Source organism: Amphiura filiformis, chromosome 3, assembly GCF_039555335.1.
Source record: "Amphiura filiformis chromosome 3, Afil_fr2py, whole genome shotgun sequence".
Classification (NCBI taxonomy): Eukaryota; Metazoa; Echinodermata; class Ophiuroidea; order Amphilepidida; family Amphiuridae; genus Amphiura; species Amphiura filiformis.
The window spans coordinates 20,419,303-20,440,533 of record NC_092630.1 but is presented as its reverse complement, the minus strand read 5'-3'; the positions used below and the strand labels follow the sequence as shown (position 1 = coordinate 20,440,533).

General features: G+C 36.1%; 1 protein-coding gene across 1 annotated transcript in view; it reads right to left on the bottom strand.

Moving 5' to 3' along the window:
• LOC140148182 (ATP-binding cassette sub-family C member 9-like) overlaps positions 1 to 21,231 on the bottom strand; it is a 36,274-nt gene that overhangs the window by 9,910 nt on the left and 5,133 nt on the right. Inside the window, exons 6-17 of the mRNA XM_072170042.1 lie at positions 21,090 to 21,227; positions 19,076 to 19,292; positions 18,586 to 18,791; positions 13,756 to 13,919; positions 13,510 to 13,579; positions 13,016 to 13,173; positions 12,195 to 12,287; positions 6,590 to 6,692; positions 5,407 to 5,632; positions 4,291 to 4,418; positions 1,158 to 1,236; positions 833 to 941 (exon numbers count right to left, since the gene is read on the bottom strand). Of these exons, the coding sequence (XP_072026143.1) occupies positions 833 to 941; positions 1,158 to 1,236; positions 4,291 to 4,418; positions 5,407 to 5,632; positions 6,590 to 6,692; positions 12,195 to 12,287; positions 13,016 to 13,173; positions 13,510 to 13,579; positions 13,756 to 13,919; positions 18,586 to 18,791; positions 19,076 to 19,292; positions 21,090 to 21,227 (1,691 nt within the window). The remainder of the gene's footprint in view (positions 1 to 832; positions 942 to 1,157; positions 1,237 to 4,290; positions 4,419 to 5,406; positions 5,633 to 6,589; positions 6,693 to 12,194; positions 12,288 to 13,015; positions 13,174 to 13,509; positions 13,580 to 13,755; positions 13,920 to 18,585; positions 18,792 to 19,075; positions 19,293 to 21,089; positions 21,228 to 21,231) is intronic.

Below are 21,231 nucleotides of genomic sequence, written 5' to 3'. Positions count from 1 at the left end.
CTAGAAACAACAAATGCAAAAAAACTTGCAAAACAAAGACCGACAACACTAAGTAAACAATACACAAGCAGACAAACTAAACCAAATAACTATTGGCTTTGGTTTTACCCGTTTTGGGTCATCGTGTGTCTACATTTCTTGTTTCTTTTCCTTTTGTCTGTGTTTTACTTTGTTTCCCCATTTCAAGTTAGTATATCTTGTTCTTTCTTTTCAGTTGATTCTTGCATATTCAAGGTATCTTCTTGTATCACTTTTTAATCCTTGATTTGTTTTGTGTCCTTGTCCGTTGGCAGTGGTTGGGGTCAGCATTACATAGTTTTTCTATCTCTGATACCAATTTTCAAAGCAATTAAGTCGCCCTATTTAAACGCTTCCGGAACAAAACTGCTTGAAAGAATGCCTATCGTTTTAAAATAATTTTCTTAGAATGTTAAATTATAGTGAACATAATGTTTCATACAACATAATGAACACACATGTTTGCATGTTTAGGCCATCTTAATTTAATAGTTCGTCTCAAAGCCGCTCCGCGCGCAATTTGCGCGTTAAACCGCTGGATTGAGTGAATTTCAGGGTTTTTTGCCGCTGTTTTATTTTTGTTTTCCAAATCCGCCACACAAAAATCTCATGTCTGACATCGTAAATAGCCTAAATCGTAAATCTCAATAAAATTCTTCATCTTGACCACAGTGAAACCTTTTTGAGAGATGAAAAGGTGTTTTATATATGTCGAAATGCTCGTCCCACCGATACTTTGGAAGGGCTTTGAGACGAACTATTAATTAAGATGGCCTTATCCGTGCAAGTATGAGTATTTCAATCATAACCGTACCGTACAGTTCCATTGAAGAGTACAGGATCTTGTGGAATAATGGCCAGTCGTCTCCGTAAAGTTGTCAACGGAACTTGCGTAATATCTTCACCATCAATCAAAATGCGCCCTAAAACAGTTTAGTAAAATTCAAAATTGCAATTACAATTACTCTTTCTAACCTAATACAGACAGAAACAGTTTATTCTTCATGTAATGTGACACGAAATTAGGGTTAGGATTAGGGTTAGGATTAGGGTTAGAACTAGAGTTAGGATTAGGATTAGGGTAAGGATTCAAAAGTTCTCAAAAGTCATATTCAGTACCTTTTAAAGAAAAATAATACCTTTGTACGTATTAATAATCCGAAATAAGGCTAACGTTAGTGAAGACTTGCCGCTACCTGTCCGTCCACAAATACCCACCTGAAAGAACATATTATTTTAGTATAGATAAGTCACGCATCACATTAGTGTTAAAAAAATGAAATGCTTGTTTCTATACATGTCAGGTTACGCCACGTAAATGTGATAAGGCCAAATCATTTTCAAAATATTTCTGCATGAATATAATTATTTCCCCTGGTTTGTACATTGCAAAAGCTCGTAGAGCTTTAGAAACATGGTTTATCAAATTTATCAGTGTTTAAGAGTTTTCAAATTAAAGTTAAGATTAGAGTTCTCATAACAAATCCAGGTACTAACACTAAGTAATGACGTTTCGCAACCTTACTGGTTGGTTGATTCTTCTTGACTGAACTGTATCCAATACTAGCACTTGCTGTCTTAGCTGTAGTGTTGCCAGTTCATGTTGATAAGGATAATTCACTGAGCAGAGTGCATTATCGCACGAGACCGTAGAGTTATTGCATTTAGCTCGAGCATTAGAAAAAGTTAGAGGACATCTCCCATTCACCAGTGTCTAGTGAATTGACTACGTAATAATCACACACTCAAGGGTTTAGGCCAATTGCACGTATCCGCTCCTTTCGAAAGCCGTAAAGAATTTTTTAGGCCAAAATATCACAATTAGAAGTAATGTTGATTTGAATATGTTATCATCATATTACATGCAAATTACAGTTCATTCATAAAAATATCAAACTCACTCGATAATATCGACCATAAGGTATATTCTAGCCAAATTTGGACATCATCCGGCTATTTTCCCTATAGGTACCTTGCAATATTCATAAATATTGGTCATAATGCCCATATTTGGCATTTGGCAAATACACAAATATTATACACAGAAATATATACGCTAGAAATCCCCATACACCAGACGTGGTCTAATTCTGCATAAAACCGGGCCACGTTATTTCTATATACACTTCTAGTGCCCGGTTCTATTCATCGTTATGTATTCTTCTCCCGTGCATTATTTTCGCGAACTACCCTTCACAGCCCAAATTATATAAACCTGCACGCTAAACAATGCATTATCTAAAACCTGCACGCTAAACAATAGATTCTAGATAATACGTGCACGCTCAAATACTAGAAATACTACTTTCACATAACCATAAAGTAGAGTTAGGTGGCGCTTTAGACACAGAGATCACATAACTATATAATTGTCTGTTCGATATATATACCAACAAAAAAGTACGAATATACATTCTGTGGTGTTAAAATGGTATAGTTACAAACGGTGTTCTATAATAGTGTACAATTACCGAATAAGGTGCAACTCGCTAGACTTGAGTCCAGTCCTCGTTTACGGAGTTTAGGATTAGGGTTTAGGGTTGGGATAGGGCAGTCTTGTAATAAGACTAGTAGAGTTGCACCCTTGCAAATATCATTGTCATAAATTATGATTAATGACCTCAAATAAATCAAACATCAAATGAGAATAATCGAGCTTCTGTTAATTAAAAAGGGCCAAAAACAGGTGGATCATAATTATACAAGATGACACCATTGCAAAATATTCAGCATTTTACAAATGAAATACATGTAGGCCTATATCTAAAATAACATAGCCGGGCCCGGGAAGCACACACTAGCGCATAATATCATGATCATGCTTTATAATAGGGGTTTACCATAGGCCTTCAAACACATGTGTTTGAAGGCCTATGATAATACTGAACAAATTGTTAAATCCCAATGTCGTGTGTTTTAATATAAGTAGTTCAAATTATAGAGCTATAAAGTCCAGTTGATATTCACCGTAGTACTAGTCTGACATCTAAATCGATCGTTTCCAACTGGTTCAGTGCTCTCTGTGTTCGAAACCACGATATTAAATGATCACAACATAAAGTCAAGTCAATTAAACCATGCGTGAATAAGTTACCTAAGTATGACGTATGGCGCAATCGATACCATTGATTACAGGGATTGATTTTCTTTACCAGTTAAATGCTACGTGTGAATGCTACGTAGCTGGTCAATGTCCTGACGGTGTTTTTAAAATGTAAGATATTTTCCCTAATATTAAAACTAATATAATGAATGCAGCAATTAATATTGCCTATTGTTTTAATAGGCCTACACTCAAAGTGTATGACGGATAATGTACTCGTGCAAATGCATTCGTCAAGATAATTGCACTTGCCAGAGTTATTGCATTTAGCTTTCGAGCCTATAGGCTCTCAAGCTAAATGCAATAACTCCACGGCGCGTGCGATTATCTTGACGAATGCATTGCACTCAGTTCATTATCCTTATCAGATCTGCTGCGCATTCAAATTGCATTGTATTGCATCGTAATTTCATTTGTGTCCATGCTAATTATGTTTACACAACATGAACTCACGTGTTTCAAGCAAATTCGCCGATACGCCGATAATAGGTGATCAAAAGCGATCGGAATGTTACAAAAGTACAGATCGCATTCAGCTTACTTCATATGAGACGATCTTTAAAAAAATACAGCATAATTTGTCATGGTGCTTGCGGAATGACATGCAGTAAAATACTAAAACGTCGCGGCAATTCATGATTGACAACTAAAAATCGGCGTGTCGTTCGTATCCTCCGCTGTCAATTTCTTATCCACTCACTAGTCCTCACAAAAGCTTTGTGTTGATTACGTAATGTATGGAGGCAAACTGCAATAAGTACAATAAAATAATGAGAAGGGCGGGCTCCGGGGCGGGTTTGTTCTTCGTCTTACGTAACAGTATTGTTCTCCAAAAAAAACACCCGGAAGCGCTACATATGGCGCTCTAGCTGAAATACAGCAAGATAATGTAAGATAGTAAATGTACACCTGTATTTTAGCTAGAGTATCTCGAGCTACCACACACGGAAAGCAGCTAGCTCCTCTTTTTATGTTTACTGAGGTATAGTTAATGTGTCCCGAATTCGCCAGCGAAGTGGTTACTATTGGAATTGATAGTACATGCCATAATGTTTGTGTTGCGATCATTTCGATCGTGGTGCAGGACCCAAAAGCGTGATCCAGTTGGCATAGTGATAATCGGTTTACACGTAACACTTCGCTGACGAATACTTGTGAAGATGTATTACCTTTTGTCCGGGTGGTATGGTAATATCCACATTTTTGATAACGGGATCCAATTCTTGTGCATATCTTACAGATATGTTTTGTGCCTGTATCTCTCCTTTATGTGGCCATTGGTCAGGTGGCTCAGTACCTGAAAACATTTGGGGAAAACCGTACATAACACAAGTAAAACCGAAGTGACGCAAACAATTTGACAGATTTTCTTATCATTAGATAGGGTCTAGGTAATAGTTCTTTATCTCGACCTTTGATGGTGGATGGCGGATAGCTTACAAAGACGTCTAAGATAATACGCCTAACCTTGGTCGTCCAAGATGCAATCTTAGACGTCAATCTTGGACGTCTAAGAATTTCGCAGTAGACTTAAATCAACAAATCTCGGAGCCAAAAATCGCAAACAGCCAATCATCTTATAAACGTTACAATTATTGACCAATGAAATCTTACACGTCATGCACGTCTAAGATTGTACACGCCTAAGATTTTCTTAGACGCCCAAGATTGACCAAAATTAAAAAGATCACAAAAAGACCTTGACTACCATTATCAGCTCGTATCATTGTGAACCTATGTGATAGGGTCTGTGATGTGATCGATAGAAAACGAAGGGCAAGTAGTAACAGTCAGACCACTTCCCAGGGACCACCATTCTGTTATTATCTTCCTGATTTTCGCTTAAATTTAAAATATTTTGGTGAAGTTGGTCAAAATTCAAAAAATAAAAAACGGTTCCTAGACATTTGTATCTGTAGTTTTTAAAAATTAATAAAAAACAAATTTTGGCCCAAAATTATTTAGTTACGTTGAACGAAAAGAAATGGGGAATTTTCTTCAAAAATGAGCATTCTGGCCGAAGTTTGACCTCACAGATGAATTTATCAGGTCTTTGTTATTCTAAATATGTATACTTTCATACTTTAGACCAATAATTTAGCAGGTATGAGGGCCTAAAGTTTCCATAATTCCAGGGTTAAGACCACCCTTAAGATGATTGGCTGTTTGTGATTTCTGGCTCTGTGATTCGTCGATTTAACTTTACCGCGAAATTCTTAGAGACGTCCAAGATTGCGTCCAAGGTTAGGCGTCTTTTGAAGCTACCCGCCATTCATAGGAAATACCTTCATATGGCTCTGTTGTAAGCATTGTGTAATATTTAACTCGTTCCACTGCATTCATCTGCATCTCTGTATCGGCCATGAAACGAACCAACAGATTCAAGAAGATAGATACTTGTAGTGCGTAGGAAATAGCAAGACCTACATCACTTGGTGGTAGGGAACCAAAGGTGGATGTCAATACAGTTGTTAGACCACTCAGAAGGACTACCGAGGCTCCTACAAAGTCCTGCAATTTAACAAGCACATCAATGTTGCGATTCGTATAATGTATGATCATGCACCGAGGTGTACCACTTGTATATGTATAATTAAAGTACGGAAAATACTTTAAATTGATCCTCTATTCATTGTAGTGAAGACTAGGTTTCATGAGATTGGCACGACTAAGTGCTATTGAGCATTTCAAGGCAGTTTTTACACAGTAAGGTATTCAAGGTCATTCTGACAGTGAATGGTAACGGCATGGCCCAACTTCACGCATAAACTGAAAATATACTGCGCCAATAAAGTATCCTTACACTTGGAAAAATAATCACAATTTCAAAAATGAACAATAATGGGGTAAATTTGTTTTTTAATAGATGCACTATCTAATCCTGCACATTATGACACCACGTTGAATCTAATGTGACCTCAAGAAGTAAAGTTACAAGCAATTGAATAGACGAAGGTCCAGTTTTAAAAGTGACAAACTGGCCTATACAAGGCGCAAAAAAGATTCCAACAAGCGAAACAAAGAGAGAACAGTTTCTTCAATGAAACGTTATTTAAAGCAGTTTTTATTTCAGTTTTTGCTTCTTTGTACTTTTCATAACTTTCATTTTGTTTGTCAGTTCTTTTGTTTCAGTTTTCTTTTGTTCCTTTTGTTTTAAATTAAAGTCAAACGCATAAATTAGCCATTCACCACTCTCAAACCAGATGTCTAGTCTGTGGAGTTTTGAATAGGCCAGTTTGTCAATTTTAAAACGGGACCTTCGTCTAATCAAATGCTTGTAACTTTGCTTCATGAAATCACATTGGATTCAATGTGGTGTCATAATGTGCAGGATTAGATAGTGCATCTATTAAAAAAACAAATTTACCCCAATATTGTTCAGTTTGGAAATTGTGATTATTTTTCCAAGTGTAAGGATACTTTATTGGCGCAGTATATTATGATCCTATCTAATTAAAGTACACTTACCAATCGCACTCCAAGCCATCGATTCATCGTCTGTACATAGAGAAATGCTGTGTTGTTTACAGTAACACGATTCATGATGGATTCATAAAACCGCTTCTGATCTCTGAAAATAATGAAAAGCGATATAATTTGATGCCATACTAGTAGTACCACGGAATAAAATAGGTCATGTCCAATAGGCCCCATATACGCTGCAAAAACGGTTGCCCTTTTTTGCTGGATTTTGGCAATAAAAAGCATTCCAGACAGTGCAAACTATGTCTTATACATGTAACAAACAATTTGAGACCATTTTCATTGAAATCCGAGCACTTTTAGTTTTTGACCCATGTGTGGCAAAAGAAAAATCGGACTACCTCCCCAAGTTTGACCTTTCTGCATATAACTCAAGACCGGTAAGTCGCAGATAGGTAAAACTATACTTTTTCAGGATCGTTATGACCATAGGAAAACTCATATGGAAAAGTTTGGCCCACTTTCAGTCAGAAAAGATTGACCATCCAAGCGCACCATTATAATAATAATTGACATTTCTTCACGCTTGCACAGTATTGGAGAGATTGCGATGTTCCATGCGCAGCACGTGGGCCGTGCGTTTTTACGTACATTAATAGTATAATACGGTGTTAAATATTGCTAGTCTCGGTTTCAAACTGGGTTGTGCTCATTCGTCACGAAGGAAAACAAGGCGGCTGGAACAAAGACTATAATATCTGATCTAGGTCGATAGAGGGCAAAGTGATTGAAAAGTTAATGGTTACCGCAGGCTACCGAGTCTCTGCCTAATTCAAACTCTTTTTGATTTTGACTAAAAACCAATGTATTAACATGTTGCTTAAACTTAACTGTATTTTTGTGCTCCCTAAATATTATAGTTGCCCAAAAACATATATTTTGGTAGATTAAGGATCACTACATCCATATATCATGACTTTACTTTCAAAATGAGAATTTTTCGTCCTGAAAACTAGGCGCGTTGCATGAACTTTGACATGTCGTAAAATCAGCATATTCATGATGCAGTCATGGTCCATGGCAAAGGCGATTCGACCTTTGTGGCATTAAACCCAGTTAACAGGAAATTAATCCAGTAAATCGATTCAGTAAAGCAAATAAGCTCATGCATTCGATCACTAACGGCAACCAGCTTCGGTCGATTACCCCAGCTGCAGCGTGTGTAAACTCTAATTTGCATAGAGGCTGTACGTGAAATTATTGACTGGCTCCAAACAAAGAATTTGAACCGGTGCACGTAATCATGGCGCAGTGCAGTCCATTCAATCAAATGTTGTCATCAACCTATTTGATCGCAGTGCATTGTTATGTGTGTGAGACGAACTGTCGCGGTTGATTGCAATCAAACAAACGATGTCTTATGTATTACTTTGTTCCGTGATGAAAATCGTGATGTTTTATTTAATCACTCTCGAAAAATGTATTTCTTTTGTAGGCCTATTACTTTGTTTTGTGATGAAAATCGTGATGTTTTATTTCATCACGCTTTAAAACAAACGATTTCTCATGTATTACTTTGTTTCGTGATGACAATTTTGATGTTTTATTTCATCACTCACGAAAAATTGATTTCTTATGTATTACTTTGTTTCGGTATGAAAATCGTGATGTTTTATTTCATCATCACGCTATAAAACAAACGATTTCTTATGCATTATATTTGTTTTGTGATGAAAATCGTGATGTTTTATTTCATCACGCTCTAAACAATAATTATAGTTACATGCATTTCAAGAAAAAATCTTATTAAAACGGTAGGCCCTATGTTGTTTAGAAAAAATGTAGAAAGTGATGATGATGATGATGATGTCGATGATGATGATGATGATGATGATGATGATGATGATGATGATGATGTCTCCAAAAGTGTCCTGGTTTGTTTTTCTTGCCCTAAATCGTGCGTATCTATTAATAAGGCACTTCAATAATCAATAATCAGTCCCGTGACGGCCTCCACTAACTAGCTACTAACTTGGGTTTATGGGCGCTGATATTTCATGTTCACTGTCACTTATTTATCAGAAAAGTGCGACCCTTTGTCAATCACCTACAGTACCCAATTTCGGCATACTATATAAGAAACTCATCATGAAGGTTTGCCAGAGAATAATTAAAATGTAGCTTTTACCGTTTTTTTGTGGCATCCTTCAGAAGTGAGCGGTCCGATACCAATATTTTCGGTCAAATCTCCATTCAATTAACACGGGGAGTTGGCTAGCTATGCCTTGCCCTCACTCATATTTTACAAAAGTGCGACCATTTCTGAACATCTAACCTAGCTGTAATTGTAGGTCATGTTAGAGAAATATATTTGCTAGAAGTTTTGGAGAATAAATTAAATATTGGCTGGTTATTTTTCACACAGTGATGTTAACTAGTCAAGTGCCCATTCTTCCAACATACATCATTTGTAGGGGTCACGCGTCAATGGTGAGAGCACTGTGTATTGTGTATAGGAAAACGGACAGTAACTGCAGTATGTTCTACGTAAGACATGCGTTTTATTCGACGTTGATGTCCAAAATGTGAAATCGCAATGTCATATTTTATACGGAAAGTATCATACACATTTCAAAGGACAATCTCTACGTGTGAACATCGCGTATAAATGAAGTAAGTTTTTAACACATCGCTGTAGCTATATTAAAATGATTTGTTATAATCAAAAAGGATCATAATAATAATTAGCTCGGACTTTCCTTCCTTGACACTCTTTAATTAAAAGACAAATTCTGTGCATTTTCAACGATGTATCTACGTTAATTTCGCACCTTGCAAAATCTTCAAAACTAGCTAAATACGTGAGCTCGCTTCGATACAGGAGAGTGGGGTTCTCTATTAACTACTCAAGTGGGCACTGTTATTCGAGCTCAATAGTAGCTCGATAAAGCTCAAATTTCAAATAAAAAACGCGGACATTTTCTCTTATCCAAAGTTTTATATCTACGAAAACCAGAAAGTATGAATATTTAAATGGTCAATTCCAGCGAAAGCGGGACAAAATTCTCTCTATGTTAACTTTCCACTTTAAAATGTCATTAATAAAGGAAATCACGTTATTGATGGAGCATATCATGTCACGCTTAATGTGCTCTCTTTGTGCATATAGGCCTTTACTAGCAAGTCATACCAGGGGACAAGTTATGATAGCTTAAATGAATTGGCGTTACCCACGAATTCAAAGATAAAGCACCATATATGTCATTGAATGTCCTTCAATCAAAATGAAATTATTACCGTTGGAAAGACGTTTGCATGATCTCTCATCATATGTAAACCGATTGAATTCCACCAAAGTTTGTGGACTCTAGAGGCCATTAAGTCAATTTGGCTAATAATTTTGTTACCCGCGTATCAAAAATAAAATGATCGTTCTGAAAAATGTTAAGTGAATATGCCATAAATGACTATATCATGAAACGAAGTTTCGTTCTATAATTCTGAGGTCCAAGTGATTATTTGATGCAAATACGTTTTACCCATAAAATTCCATAAAATCAAATTTAACGTTACCCACGTATCAACTGTTACCCACGAGTCCAGCAAATATAATTGCCATAACTTAAATTAACATTTAATGACTTTGGACACTGAATTTAGTTTGACAAGCGCTTAAAATTGTAAATCGTAAAAATACGTTCACCGCTTTAAAAAAGAATCTACGACGGTTTAAACTTTTGTTACCCACGAATCCCGAATAGATGCTAACCTTGAAAAATAAGGAGATTGTTTATTTTAAGTTTAAATCAGCACATATTCAAGCCATGGGTATGCTATAATTTTGACAGTACTTACAGTTTATACACCTAAGAAACGCAAACCCCAAACGGTACTATAGTACTTATAGCTTTACCCACGAATTCGGCGTTACCCACGAATCCAAGGATTTACTCGTAAATTATATGTTTCTTATGCATCTTAACATTTTGAAAACATGCGAAATAGGTTCCAAAACAGTCCTGTTTAATAGCGTCCTCTTGAAGGTATACTGAAGCTGCATCATGAAGTTTTGATTGATTATCCTAAATTACCATTTTTGGGTAAATGCAATTGGTTAGAGAAACGGGAATCATTGAAACACAATGGAGGAATAACCGCATGGTGGTTTCCAACCTTCTGTAATATTTTCTATTTTGCCGCTTACCAATACATACCTTCAAATATGTGTTACCCACGAACATTTTGGTTACCCACGAATCCCTACTTAAATTATAGTTAACAATGTATTGATAGTGTTTTAGTTCATAGGAACTGTCAAACACGAGTTAATAGAATATTGCTGCATGAAAATATGGAATGATTTTACTAAAATAATAATATAAAACTGTTTGCTCTGTCTATTTGAATTTGGCAATTTTATTATTCTCAAAATTTTTATACCCAAAATGCCATAATGATCCATTCTAAATATTCCATGTAGTCTGTATTTTGATTACAATTCATTTTAGTGCCATTGCAGCCTGAATTATTGACATACGGAAAAGTATTTTTTATTTTTATTAAACAAAAATTAATAGGAATTGCTATTTTCCAGACGCTGTTACCCACGAATCCATCCGAGATCCTCATCCTGCGACGAGATACAAAATCTAACTTTATATTTATATGAAGCATTTATTCTAATCTTTCGAAATAATACAGTAATGTTAAATGACAGCTACTTTGGAAAGAGTTCGAAGAATTGACACAATCTTAACTGTACACCTGGTTCTTTCTTAAAGTTTGTAATAACCAAAATATTTCTGTATAGATATATGTAATAAAATTCTATTTTACGTTCAAAGTCTTCACCGATTTCTAATGTATATGAGTCACACATAAAATATTGAAAGATATTAAAGAAAGTGAAATTTTATGGCGTACAACAGGTGAAAAATGTTTGAATTCGTGGGTAACATGCATATGCGCATTTAACACTTTATTTGGTCTAGCAAGAAAAGTTATTTTTCAATCCGATGGCACTTCCACCTGATGATTCACTAGACATGATCGTCTCATTTGATAAGTCTAGAATTGAAAAGGAAAACATTTTCAAAATGGCCCCCAGAGAGAATTTTGGCCCGCTTTGGCTGGAATTGACCAAATATTCATGTTCTGTCAGTGGAAAAATAAAAGAGCCTTATATGATAGAAAATTGATTATCAAGCACGAATCACATGGTTTTATTTGAAACAAACTCATATTGACCATAAAAACGAATTAATGCAGCCGTCTCTCAACACGCGATATTCAAAATTCCCGGGCGCCGAAATTATCCAGTGCAATGACGTCCCAGTAATACAATGAAGGCTGACTACAATTGAGCACAAGTAACCATGACATCATTGCACTAGACAATTTCGGGGCGGGAATTTTGAAATATCGCGTGATGAGAGTCGGCTGTTTTTATTCGTTTTTATGGTCAATATGAGTTTGTTTCAAATAAAACCACGCGATTCGTGCTTGATAATTGTTTTCCTAACATATAAGGCATAATGTTGTGATTGCCGGAGTCGCCCTTTAATTATCGAAACATATTGCTCCAAGAGTCATGCTCCCGGTCTGCATGCTAGTATAGATGAGACGTATCGGAATAGTTAGGTAAGCTTACCCATATGCACGAATAGTTGTTAGTCCACCGAGTGTTTCAGAAAAGTAAGCAAATACAGGAGACTTTGTGACACTGTCAAGGCGCTGTAATTCTCTGCATCGTATAAAAATATAAGCACATTGATTGATAATTTGCAATGCATAGTATCCATGGTATCTATGGGCTCAATACGAGAATTAAGCGAGAAATGACTCGCGTATTCCATTTTGTGAGTGTTTTCCAAAAATCTGTAATTGCCGGCTTATTTTCACCATTTTGTTACGTAACACCAAAGGTCACGCCGGTAAAAATTACCGAAGTTGCCGTCGTACTGAGGATAATTTGTAAACCAACGTCCCTGGTAAAACCATTCTCTTTAAATATAGCAGCTCACGCTCTGGCAGTTCTGATCTTGGGCGGAAATGCGCACGGTAAATAGTGAGCAACCCTGTGCTGAGTGTAGCTGAGTGTGATTGGTCATTTGACTACTTAAAACCACTGAACTGGAAAAATGTGCAATGCATTTCATAGAATAAGTTTCTTATGTGTTTTTGTTGCAGTGACAAAGCTAGTGCGGGGCAAGATGGGCACGTGCCGCGGGCATTTTCTTAGGGAATCATCGCATCGCTGTCGTTGTTATATGTGCGTTTAAAAAAATTGTAAAAATATTTGATGGCTGCCCCCCCCCCTTTTTTTTTAATACTGCTTGGCAGACAACATATTCGAATTCAGCGTACTCGATTTTAAAATAAATAAGCTGGTTTTATCTCACATCTCATTCTTGAAGAATATCTTGGAAGTTTCTATGTTGATTATACGCGATGGGTGTATACAATACATACCTGGACGTTGTAATGAATAACTTTTGCAAAATAAAGTATAATACACCAACAGGTAATATTACAAGAAGAAACCACGGCGACACAATAACGTTGACTAGCGCTGCTGCTATGCATGACAAACTGAAGTAAAATATCCCATCAATTGTCATGATCAGTTTCTGTAAACATAAATTATATGGAAAGAAACATACGTTTATTCGCAGACAGACATGACTTCATTAGAATTAAAAGTTTTAAGTTTTGTTCAGAAAACAAATATCTGGAGATTAAAAAGAGGAGCAAAAACCTGTCTACAATCGTAATTCGCGCTTCACACAAGTTTTACAAGCACTCAAACAGAGGGTATGCTAGTGGACCAATTTCATACTATAGGCGGCTGTGGCCGCTAACAATAAACAGTAGCGCTAGCAATAATATTTTGTAAGATATTCATGGCGCGATATACAAGCTCAATCGATATGTCATTTGTATATTAGCGATAACGTTACACTTACCATGTCAATAATTTGAGTGTCTGCTGAAAATCTATTCAAAATTCTTCCAAGTGGAGTCGTATCGAAGAATCTGAAAAGTCAAAATTCGTCAAAGTAAATCTACTATTACTTTGACTTTACAATTCTCTAGAAAACAAACCACAAATTGGCTCGATTTAGGCGTTTGCGAAGAATACTATCAATGTTTATTCTGCCAACGCTAGTAACTAAAGAAAAGAAAACAAGTGAGGGAAAAGTCTGACTAACCTCATTGGTGATCGAATAACATTTCTTAGCATTGACAGATGAAGATGTTTAGATGCGAAATAGATGCCAGAAACAAGAGACATTAACGCCAAGAATACTGAAGTTACACCAGCAAAGGAAAGTCCGGCATATCCAGCAATGTAGTAACCAAGAGACTTTGTTGACTGTAAAGAAACCAGCCGGATTATATCATGATTTTACTTGGAATAGCAACAATTTTGGAGCTTGCATCCACGTTTATCAGTTTATTGTGGGTGGCTCAGACTATTATCTCTTGGACATTTGGATGCATTGAAATACGTATTACCCTCGGGATACTACCCAAGAAAATATGTACGAGGTGTCTCACTGGAATTGGAACAGATAATAGACATTCATCATTAAAGGAAGTCTCCGGCAATCACGATATTATGCCTTATATGTTAGAAATATAGTTATCAAACACGAATCACATGGTTTTATTTAAAACAAACTCATATCGACCATAAAAAACCGAATAAAAACAACTGTGTGTCAACACGCGATATTCAAAATACCCGCGCCGAAATTGTCTAGTGCAATGACGTCATGGTTATTTATGCTCGACAGTCGCCAGCCTCCATTCAGTTAGCAACCTGGACAACCGATTCTTTTGTTTAGCAAGGCTCACTCAGTCATTTAATGTGGCAATACAAACGATCGAATTTGGTGTTGAAACGAGCTAAATTTTGAGTTACACCTTTTCAATGTAAAATTAATTTTCTCGGCCAAATGAAATGCAATCATTTTCATTTTTCAGTAAATGTCAGGTCAAATTGTAGTGCTTGATACTTATTTTTTTTTCAAATCCTAGTGTTAAACTTAGGCGTGAAATTCAGTCATTTCGTGTAAGATTTTCGATTTTGATAGGCTTAAACTCTGCCCGCGAGCCTTTTCTTGGATCAACCTTTTAGCTTTTCAAAGTAATATAGTTCGCTAATGAAGGATTTTCCCCAACTTTCTAACGCACATCACCGTGAGCGATATATCATAGTTTTGTCAGAATTTACGTTTTGATTTCACCATTTTATCACCGGCTGAAATTTTTTTCAAAATCAACGCGTGAAATATAAGGCTAATAATACTAGCATTGTGGATCGATATCCCTGGGTTTAATAGGAATACCGGCATGATACAGTGTTGCCAGAACTTCAATATAGCAACGAAATTCCCAGGCCTAATAGCGCTCCTATACTGATCATGTTTATAGCACGATGAGGATATTTCATCATCACGTGAGTGATTCGGACCAATGTGTTGAAATTTGCTTCTCCTCAAAACGACTTTGCCCGAAGGCTTACATGCAATTGGGCAATATTTTAAACAAAACTTTCTTTTACAAAACATTATATTACGCTGTATGTTTTATGATCAAGCAAACTGTTTGGAACACACTTCCAAAGAAATAACCTTCATAACGCCCCGGCGTAACGCCCCAGACTTTCGTTATTTAAACGCCAGAAATAGATTGTCCTTATAAGAACCATCAGAGATTGTGGCTTATAAGAACCGTTCATTATCATTGTTAACTTAAACAGGTTTTTGTTTTAAACATCTTTATAAATTGATTGTTTTTATGTTTGTTTGTAAATTTCGTGCTTTACGCGCTTTGAGTTCCTCATCAGAGATTGTGCCTTATAAGAACCATTCATTTTCATTGTTAACTTAAACAGGTTTTTGTTTTTAAACAAAAACCTGTTCAAGCGATTATTTAAAATTGCTTGCCTAAAAACAGAATAACTTGGATGTTAATACTTGACGTAGTGTTTCAATTGTCATGAAGGTGACTGGGTATGGTGCCTTTTGTTTGTGTTTGTTTGAAACTGCTTTTGGAAACCCACCGAAAGTCATAGGCCCTAATGAAGCAGCCAAAACAATACCAGGTTAAACATGGAAGTTTATAAAAACTTATTAAATAACCTTAAGGAAAAAAAAACATTTGTGGCAACAATAAGCCTTGAATTGAAAGTCATGGTTAAAGTGCATGTGTTGATTACCACACCAAAGATTCCCTACATACAACCCCACTACCCACCTCACACACCTCAGCACCCACCCACCCTATAGGCCTACATGTACATGATATTACAGAATAATATATAGCATAGCTATACATTTAGGTATAGCGCTTAATTATGACAAATATGGTTAGGCCTATATATAGGGCTACATGTCAAATTAAAAACATACCCGAACACTGATGAATCTCTACAGAAACCCGAACACAAGTCTGAAGGGTGTAATGAAAATGGCAACCCGCGATGGGGGGGGGTAGGTCATACAAAATTCACATGGAGATAGGAGGGACAGAAGATTAAAATCCCTATAATAACACGCTAATTTTTCTAGGTTTGGACCGTGCATTTTCATGAACCTCAAGCGTGCGTCTCTTAATACGGACTAACCTAGGTAAACAAACACACAGACAGACAAAATGGTTTTCATAATCATGGAATCCATATAAATTGAAATTGCAGGCTATCACGGGAGCAAATTTTTAAAATTCACCTCATTTACCATTTGGGGATTTGAGCTACCAAATCGCTAGTCGGGCAATCTTCATGATCTTTGCTTTTCAATGGAAAATTGCCCTGGATGACAACAATGAAAATATCGACTATTTCTGCTGGTTGCGCACGAGATAAAAGCACCGAGTTTGACATTTTCAGAGCATGAAGGGAAAAAGGGTAAAATAAAAACGGAAATTCTGACAAAACTATAATATATAGACCCACACGATGTGCTTTACAGAGGTGGGAAATATCTTTCTTTAGCAAACTATATTAGTTTGAGACGCTAAAAAATCAATTCCGTAAAAAGCTCGCAGGCGAACTCAAGGCCTATAAAAATCAAAAATATCACACTAAAAGATACAATTTGATGCTTAATTTTAACACCAGGATTTTTAAAAAAAATGTATATCCAAGCACCAAGTTTTTAACTGACATTACTGAAGAAAAGAAAAATATTGCTTTGACCGAGAAAATTAATTTCATAGCAAAAGGTGTATCTCTGAATTGTGCTGATTTTAACATGTATCGATCGACTTTTAGCGCGACTAAGCATTTCTAAAGAATCGGTTGTCCAGGTAGGTGACTGCATTGTATTCACTGACCTCTATACATGGATAGTGAAATACTTGGCCGCCATATTGGAGAGGGAATAAAACAACCTCATCACTGATGAGTAAAAAAAGTCCCCCCATCCAAAGGTATACATTAAAATTTAAATTTAAATTTAAATTTAAAAAAAAATCGAAGCCGAAGGCGGCGTAAAGAAAAAATTAGTTCAAAGCGTCCACCAGAAGATATGCAAAATTGCAAATACATGGAGCTACATGAAGTACAAAAAAACTCAAGACCGCTTTAACAGGTGACTGGTATTGTACTCACTGACCTCTACCATATTGGAGACGGCAAAAATCGATAGTCAGTGGTTTCAATCGGCAACTATCTTATTACGTGTGAGCCCGCTACCCATGTATAGAGGTCAGTGGTTGTATTACTATTTTTGTAGGATAATTCAATAAAGATAGGTCGTAGATAGCACATATCGTCATCATCCCTATATCTTCGTGTCAAAAATTGCCGTGATAGTACAGCGACTCCTCTCGTTTTTCAACAGCTACGCATCGCGATTTTGTTCGAGATAGGCTGAGCGACTCAGGCTAAGCATACCATGACTATCATATGAGATACACACAGAGTTTCTATATTCTACACATTATTACGATTTGTGCATAGGGGCCTACTCTAGTACCCCATATGATGTTTCTATTACAAGAAAATCGTAAAAAAATGGTTTTGTTTCCAGTACACTCACTCGAAAAGCAGTACACTAATTAGCGGGGCCTTGCAGCTTGCTGTGGATATCTTTTACTGCATTTTAAAAGTAAAGATTTTGAAATCCAAAGTAAAAATTGTGATATATTTAATTTTGAGAATTACAATTCTACTTTATAGGTATAAAGGACACGTTTAGCCCATTCAGTTAAGTTCCAGCTGCAAGCCCTATAACACAATGCATATGTAAACTTTCTTTATCTGTGTCAATAATAGAATATTGATTTCAACGGAGTATTGAGCTGTATGGAAAAAATATTTATAATACAGGGTGTTGACACTGTGTAGCACAGACTATATATATTTTTTAATCCTTGTTATCAAACGAGTAATTTGATATATCTTTCAACAAGATCGAAACATTTTCAATTTTTCACCCCTGTATGACCTTTCGTGACCTCTGGCGAAAAACGTACCCTACAATTTTAGTCCACTACCCCCTAGCAGTGATCTAGAGGGTCTATACTAACACCTCATGGTATTAAACATCGGTTGACATGGGTGTTGAACTCAATCCTTAATTAAGGCCCGTATGAGATTTAGCTCCTAGACTATAGACGTTGATCCACAAGCCCCAGCACACTTTAAAAGTTGTCGCTGAACACTACGGCCAACATCATTCCTAAAACGATTTCACAACATCTCAGGGACTTTGCTGCTTAGAAGCGCATACCCTATATATTCCACATTCGCAACCAGGATCACGCTCCCCGAGTTTCGTACGGGTAATACAACGAGACAATTAGCAGTAATTTCCTTGTTCAGGGAAATTTCAAGCTAACTTAATTTTTCCACGAGAACGTACTAAACCACCGACAAGGTTCATAATATGTACACACTTTCTTTTGATTCAATCATGTCTAATACTGTGACATTATTGTGTCAATTCTTTTACTCCAAAAGTACACTAAATTATTTATTTGTGCCATATTTGTTTCAGCACAAACTTCTGCACATGGTAAATACCTACGTTAGTGAGACCTGCTTCAGACCAATTGGAAAGCCAAAAGTTTGTAGAAACTGTGAATGCAGGATGAAGGAAATAGAACACGATCATTGGAATACAAGGAAACCCCAGAGCCTTCATATAATACCAGTAGACTGTATATGACACAGAACCTCGCTCCATTTCTTCTGCTTGGATTAAGCGACCTTCTTCACGAGTTTCTTCGTGTACTGTAATTTCAAATTATAAATTATATTGGACAGTCTTTAAATTGGTAAATCATGACAATATATTTTAAAATCTGATTTTTTTAACAGGACCAGGATGATTCAAATGATTTTAAGATGTAAACATTAGGTTAGCTGAAAGTAGTTTTGTAGATGTAATCAAAAAAACATTAATTTGTAGCCTTACTTCAGATGTGGTTTTATAAACATCATTGTTCTTTAACAGCTTTTAACCTGGTTCATTAGTTGAAACACAGACTTGCCTGACTCCAGTAAAGTTGCCGCACGTTGACGACCCTGTTCTTCCATAAGTTGCTTGGACACTTGTCTCTTCAGTAACATTCTTTCTTGTCTGACATGCTCCGCTTCTGCTTCTGTTTCTGTTTCCGATTCTGTGACCATCTGCATTGCCTTCTTAAAGCCGCTGTACACATCTGGCTGCTCCTCTTCTATATCTTCAAATGTTCCGCGGTGTGCAATTTTGCCATCTTTCATGACCAGAATCTAAATAGTAATAAAATGTAAATGTTTCTAAAATACTTTTGAATATTGTAACATTTTCAGGAGAAATATAAATTTAATTTCCACAAAATCTTAGTTTTTATTGTGAGAAATTCTAATTGTAATTTTGACCCGGACAGATGAAGAAAAATACAGAATATCGCTATTTAATTCTAGCCCATATGTTGCCAATCAACCCAGTCACCCTATCAAAATGATCATATTAATCATTCTACAACTGGTCTTCAAATATGACGTACGTTGAAAAACGAGGCAAACTAGCAAAAAGAAAAATGAAGCAAACTACCAAAAATAAAAATAAAGGCAAACTGCCAAAAAGAAAAACAATAGCCATTAGTGCTGCCTCGCAGGACTAACAAGAAACAATAGCAATCAAATTTGCCCCGTTGGGCTACAAAGAAACAATAACCATCAAGGTTGCCCCACAGGGTTACAAATAAACAATAGCAATCAAGTTTAAACTATAAAATCATTTAAAGATTAGTTGTAGAATGATTCATATGATCATTTTAGTAATATAGGTTGCACCATGCAAGTCACTTTATTGATGTGTTATGACCATCTCATACGGTCTTGTACGTACAGTTGAGGGATTTCCGAACGCCATGATGGTTCAAAATCACTCTCCTTTGACGGAGTGAGGTCGATTATGCACGTACGATAATTATATTTTTACAATATAGGCCTATTAAAGACAGGATATTGAACATACAAGGGAAAGTCTAACTATTAATATGATCCATTTTGTAAGAAATCATTATAATAAAGCAACAATGACGTGTGAAAATTTGACGTCATTTACATGTGCGGTTCATATTTGCAGATCGACCATTGAATATGTTGAAAAATGCGTGTGAGATCGGCCGTACAAAAAAGAGATTGCGATTTGCATTTTTGATACAAACACACTTAGTAAATAAATCGGACGACTTAAAAATCAGGCTGAAAATGAACATTCTATTGGACAAATGAATACATGAATACAAAAGCCACCTAAGTCCATGGGAAGTGATTTTGAGAGAAAAACCTGTGTATCATTTTAATTCCTTCAGTTAGATTTACCTGGTCAATATGGTAAGTTTTACGTGCAAATGAGTGGATTAACCTGTATTAGGTATGACGATTAGCATTTCAGGGACTTCGTGGGGTTCATTTTAAATTTTGGACTTTTTGAATCATATACAAAGACAACAATGTTAGAATGAGATTACCACTAGTAAGATAATACAAAATAAAGCGCACAGGTATGTATAATGTTGATAAGCATTCTGCCATGTAATATAAACCACACACTTTCCTTTATTAAACCCATTTTTTTTTTCAAAAGTCACTCTCTAGCAATGAATGTGTTACAAGTGGACTTTTATACATGCTGGATTTTAATCAATGTGTTACAAGACTCAAATCATGGAATTGGGTGATTCTTTCATACATGCTATTTTTCACATGCTCAATAGACACAGAGGATGAATTTGAGTTGTTCTTTCATACATATGACAGGCCTATGTAAAGGAACACTTTCCCATGCTTAACTCAATTTGGTTTAAGTATGGACTTAGGTGGTTTTTGTATTCATATATTCATTAACATGTCTCAAACATGATCATCTACCAGGAATTCATATTTGAACTACATGATTGTGTTTGCTACATTCATTGAATAAAATGCTTTGGGTACAAAAATTCATACTCCACAACTCGAGGTCAAATTTTACAATATGATTGTTGAATTGTGCCACTCAAAATGACACTAGCTTAGCTCATAGGGTTGTTGACTTACCAGATCCGCCTGACTCAAAAATTGCAGCTGATGCGTAACTAAAATCACGGTTATTTTCTTCCTCAACAACATACCCATAATGCCGTGTTGGAAAAGATGCGCACCGACATGTACATCAAGAGCGGAAAGTGGATCATCCTAG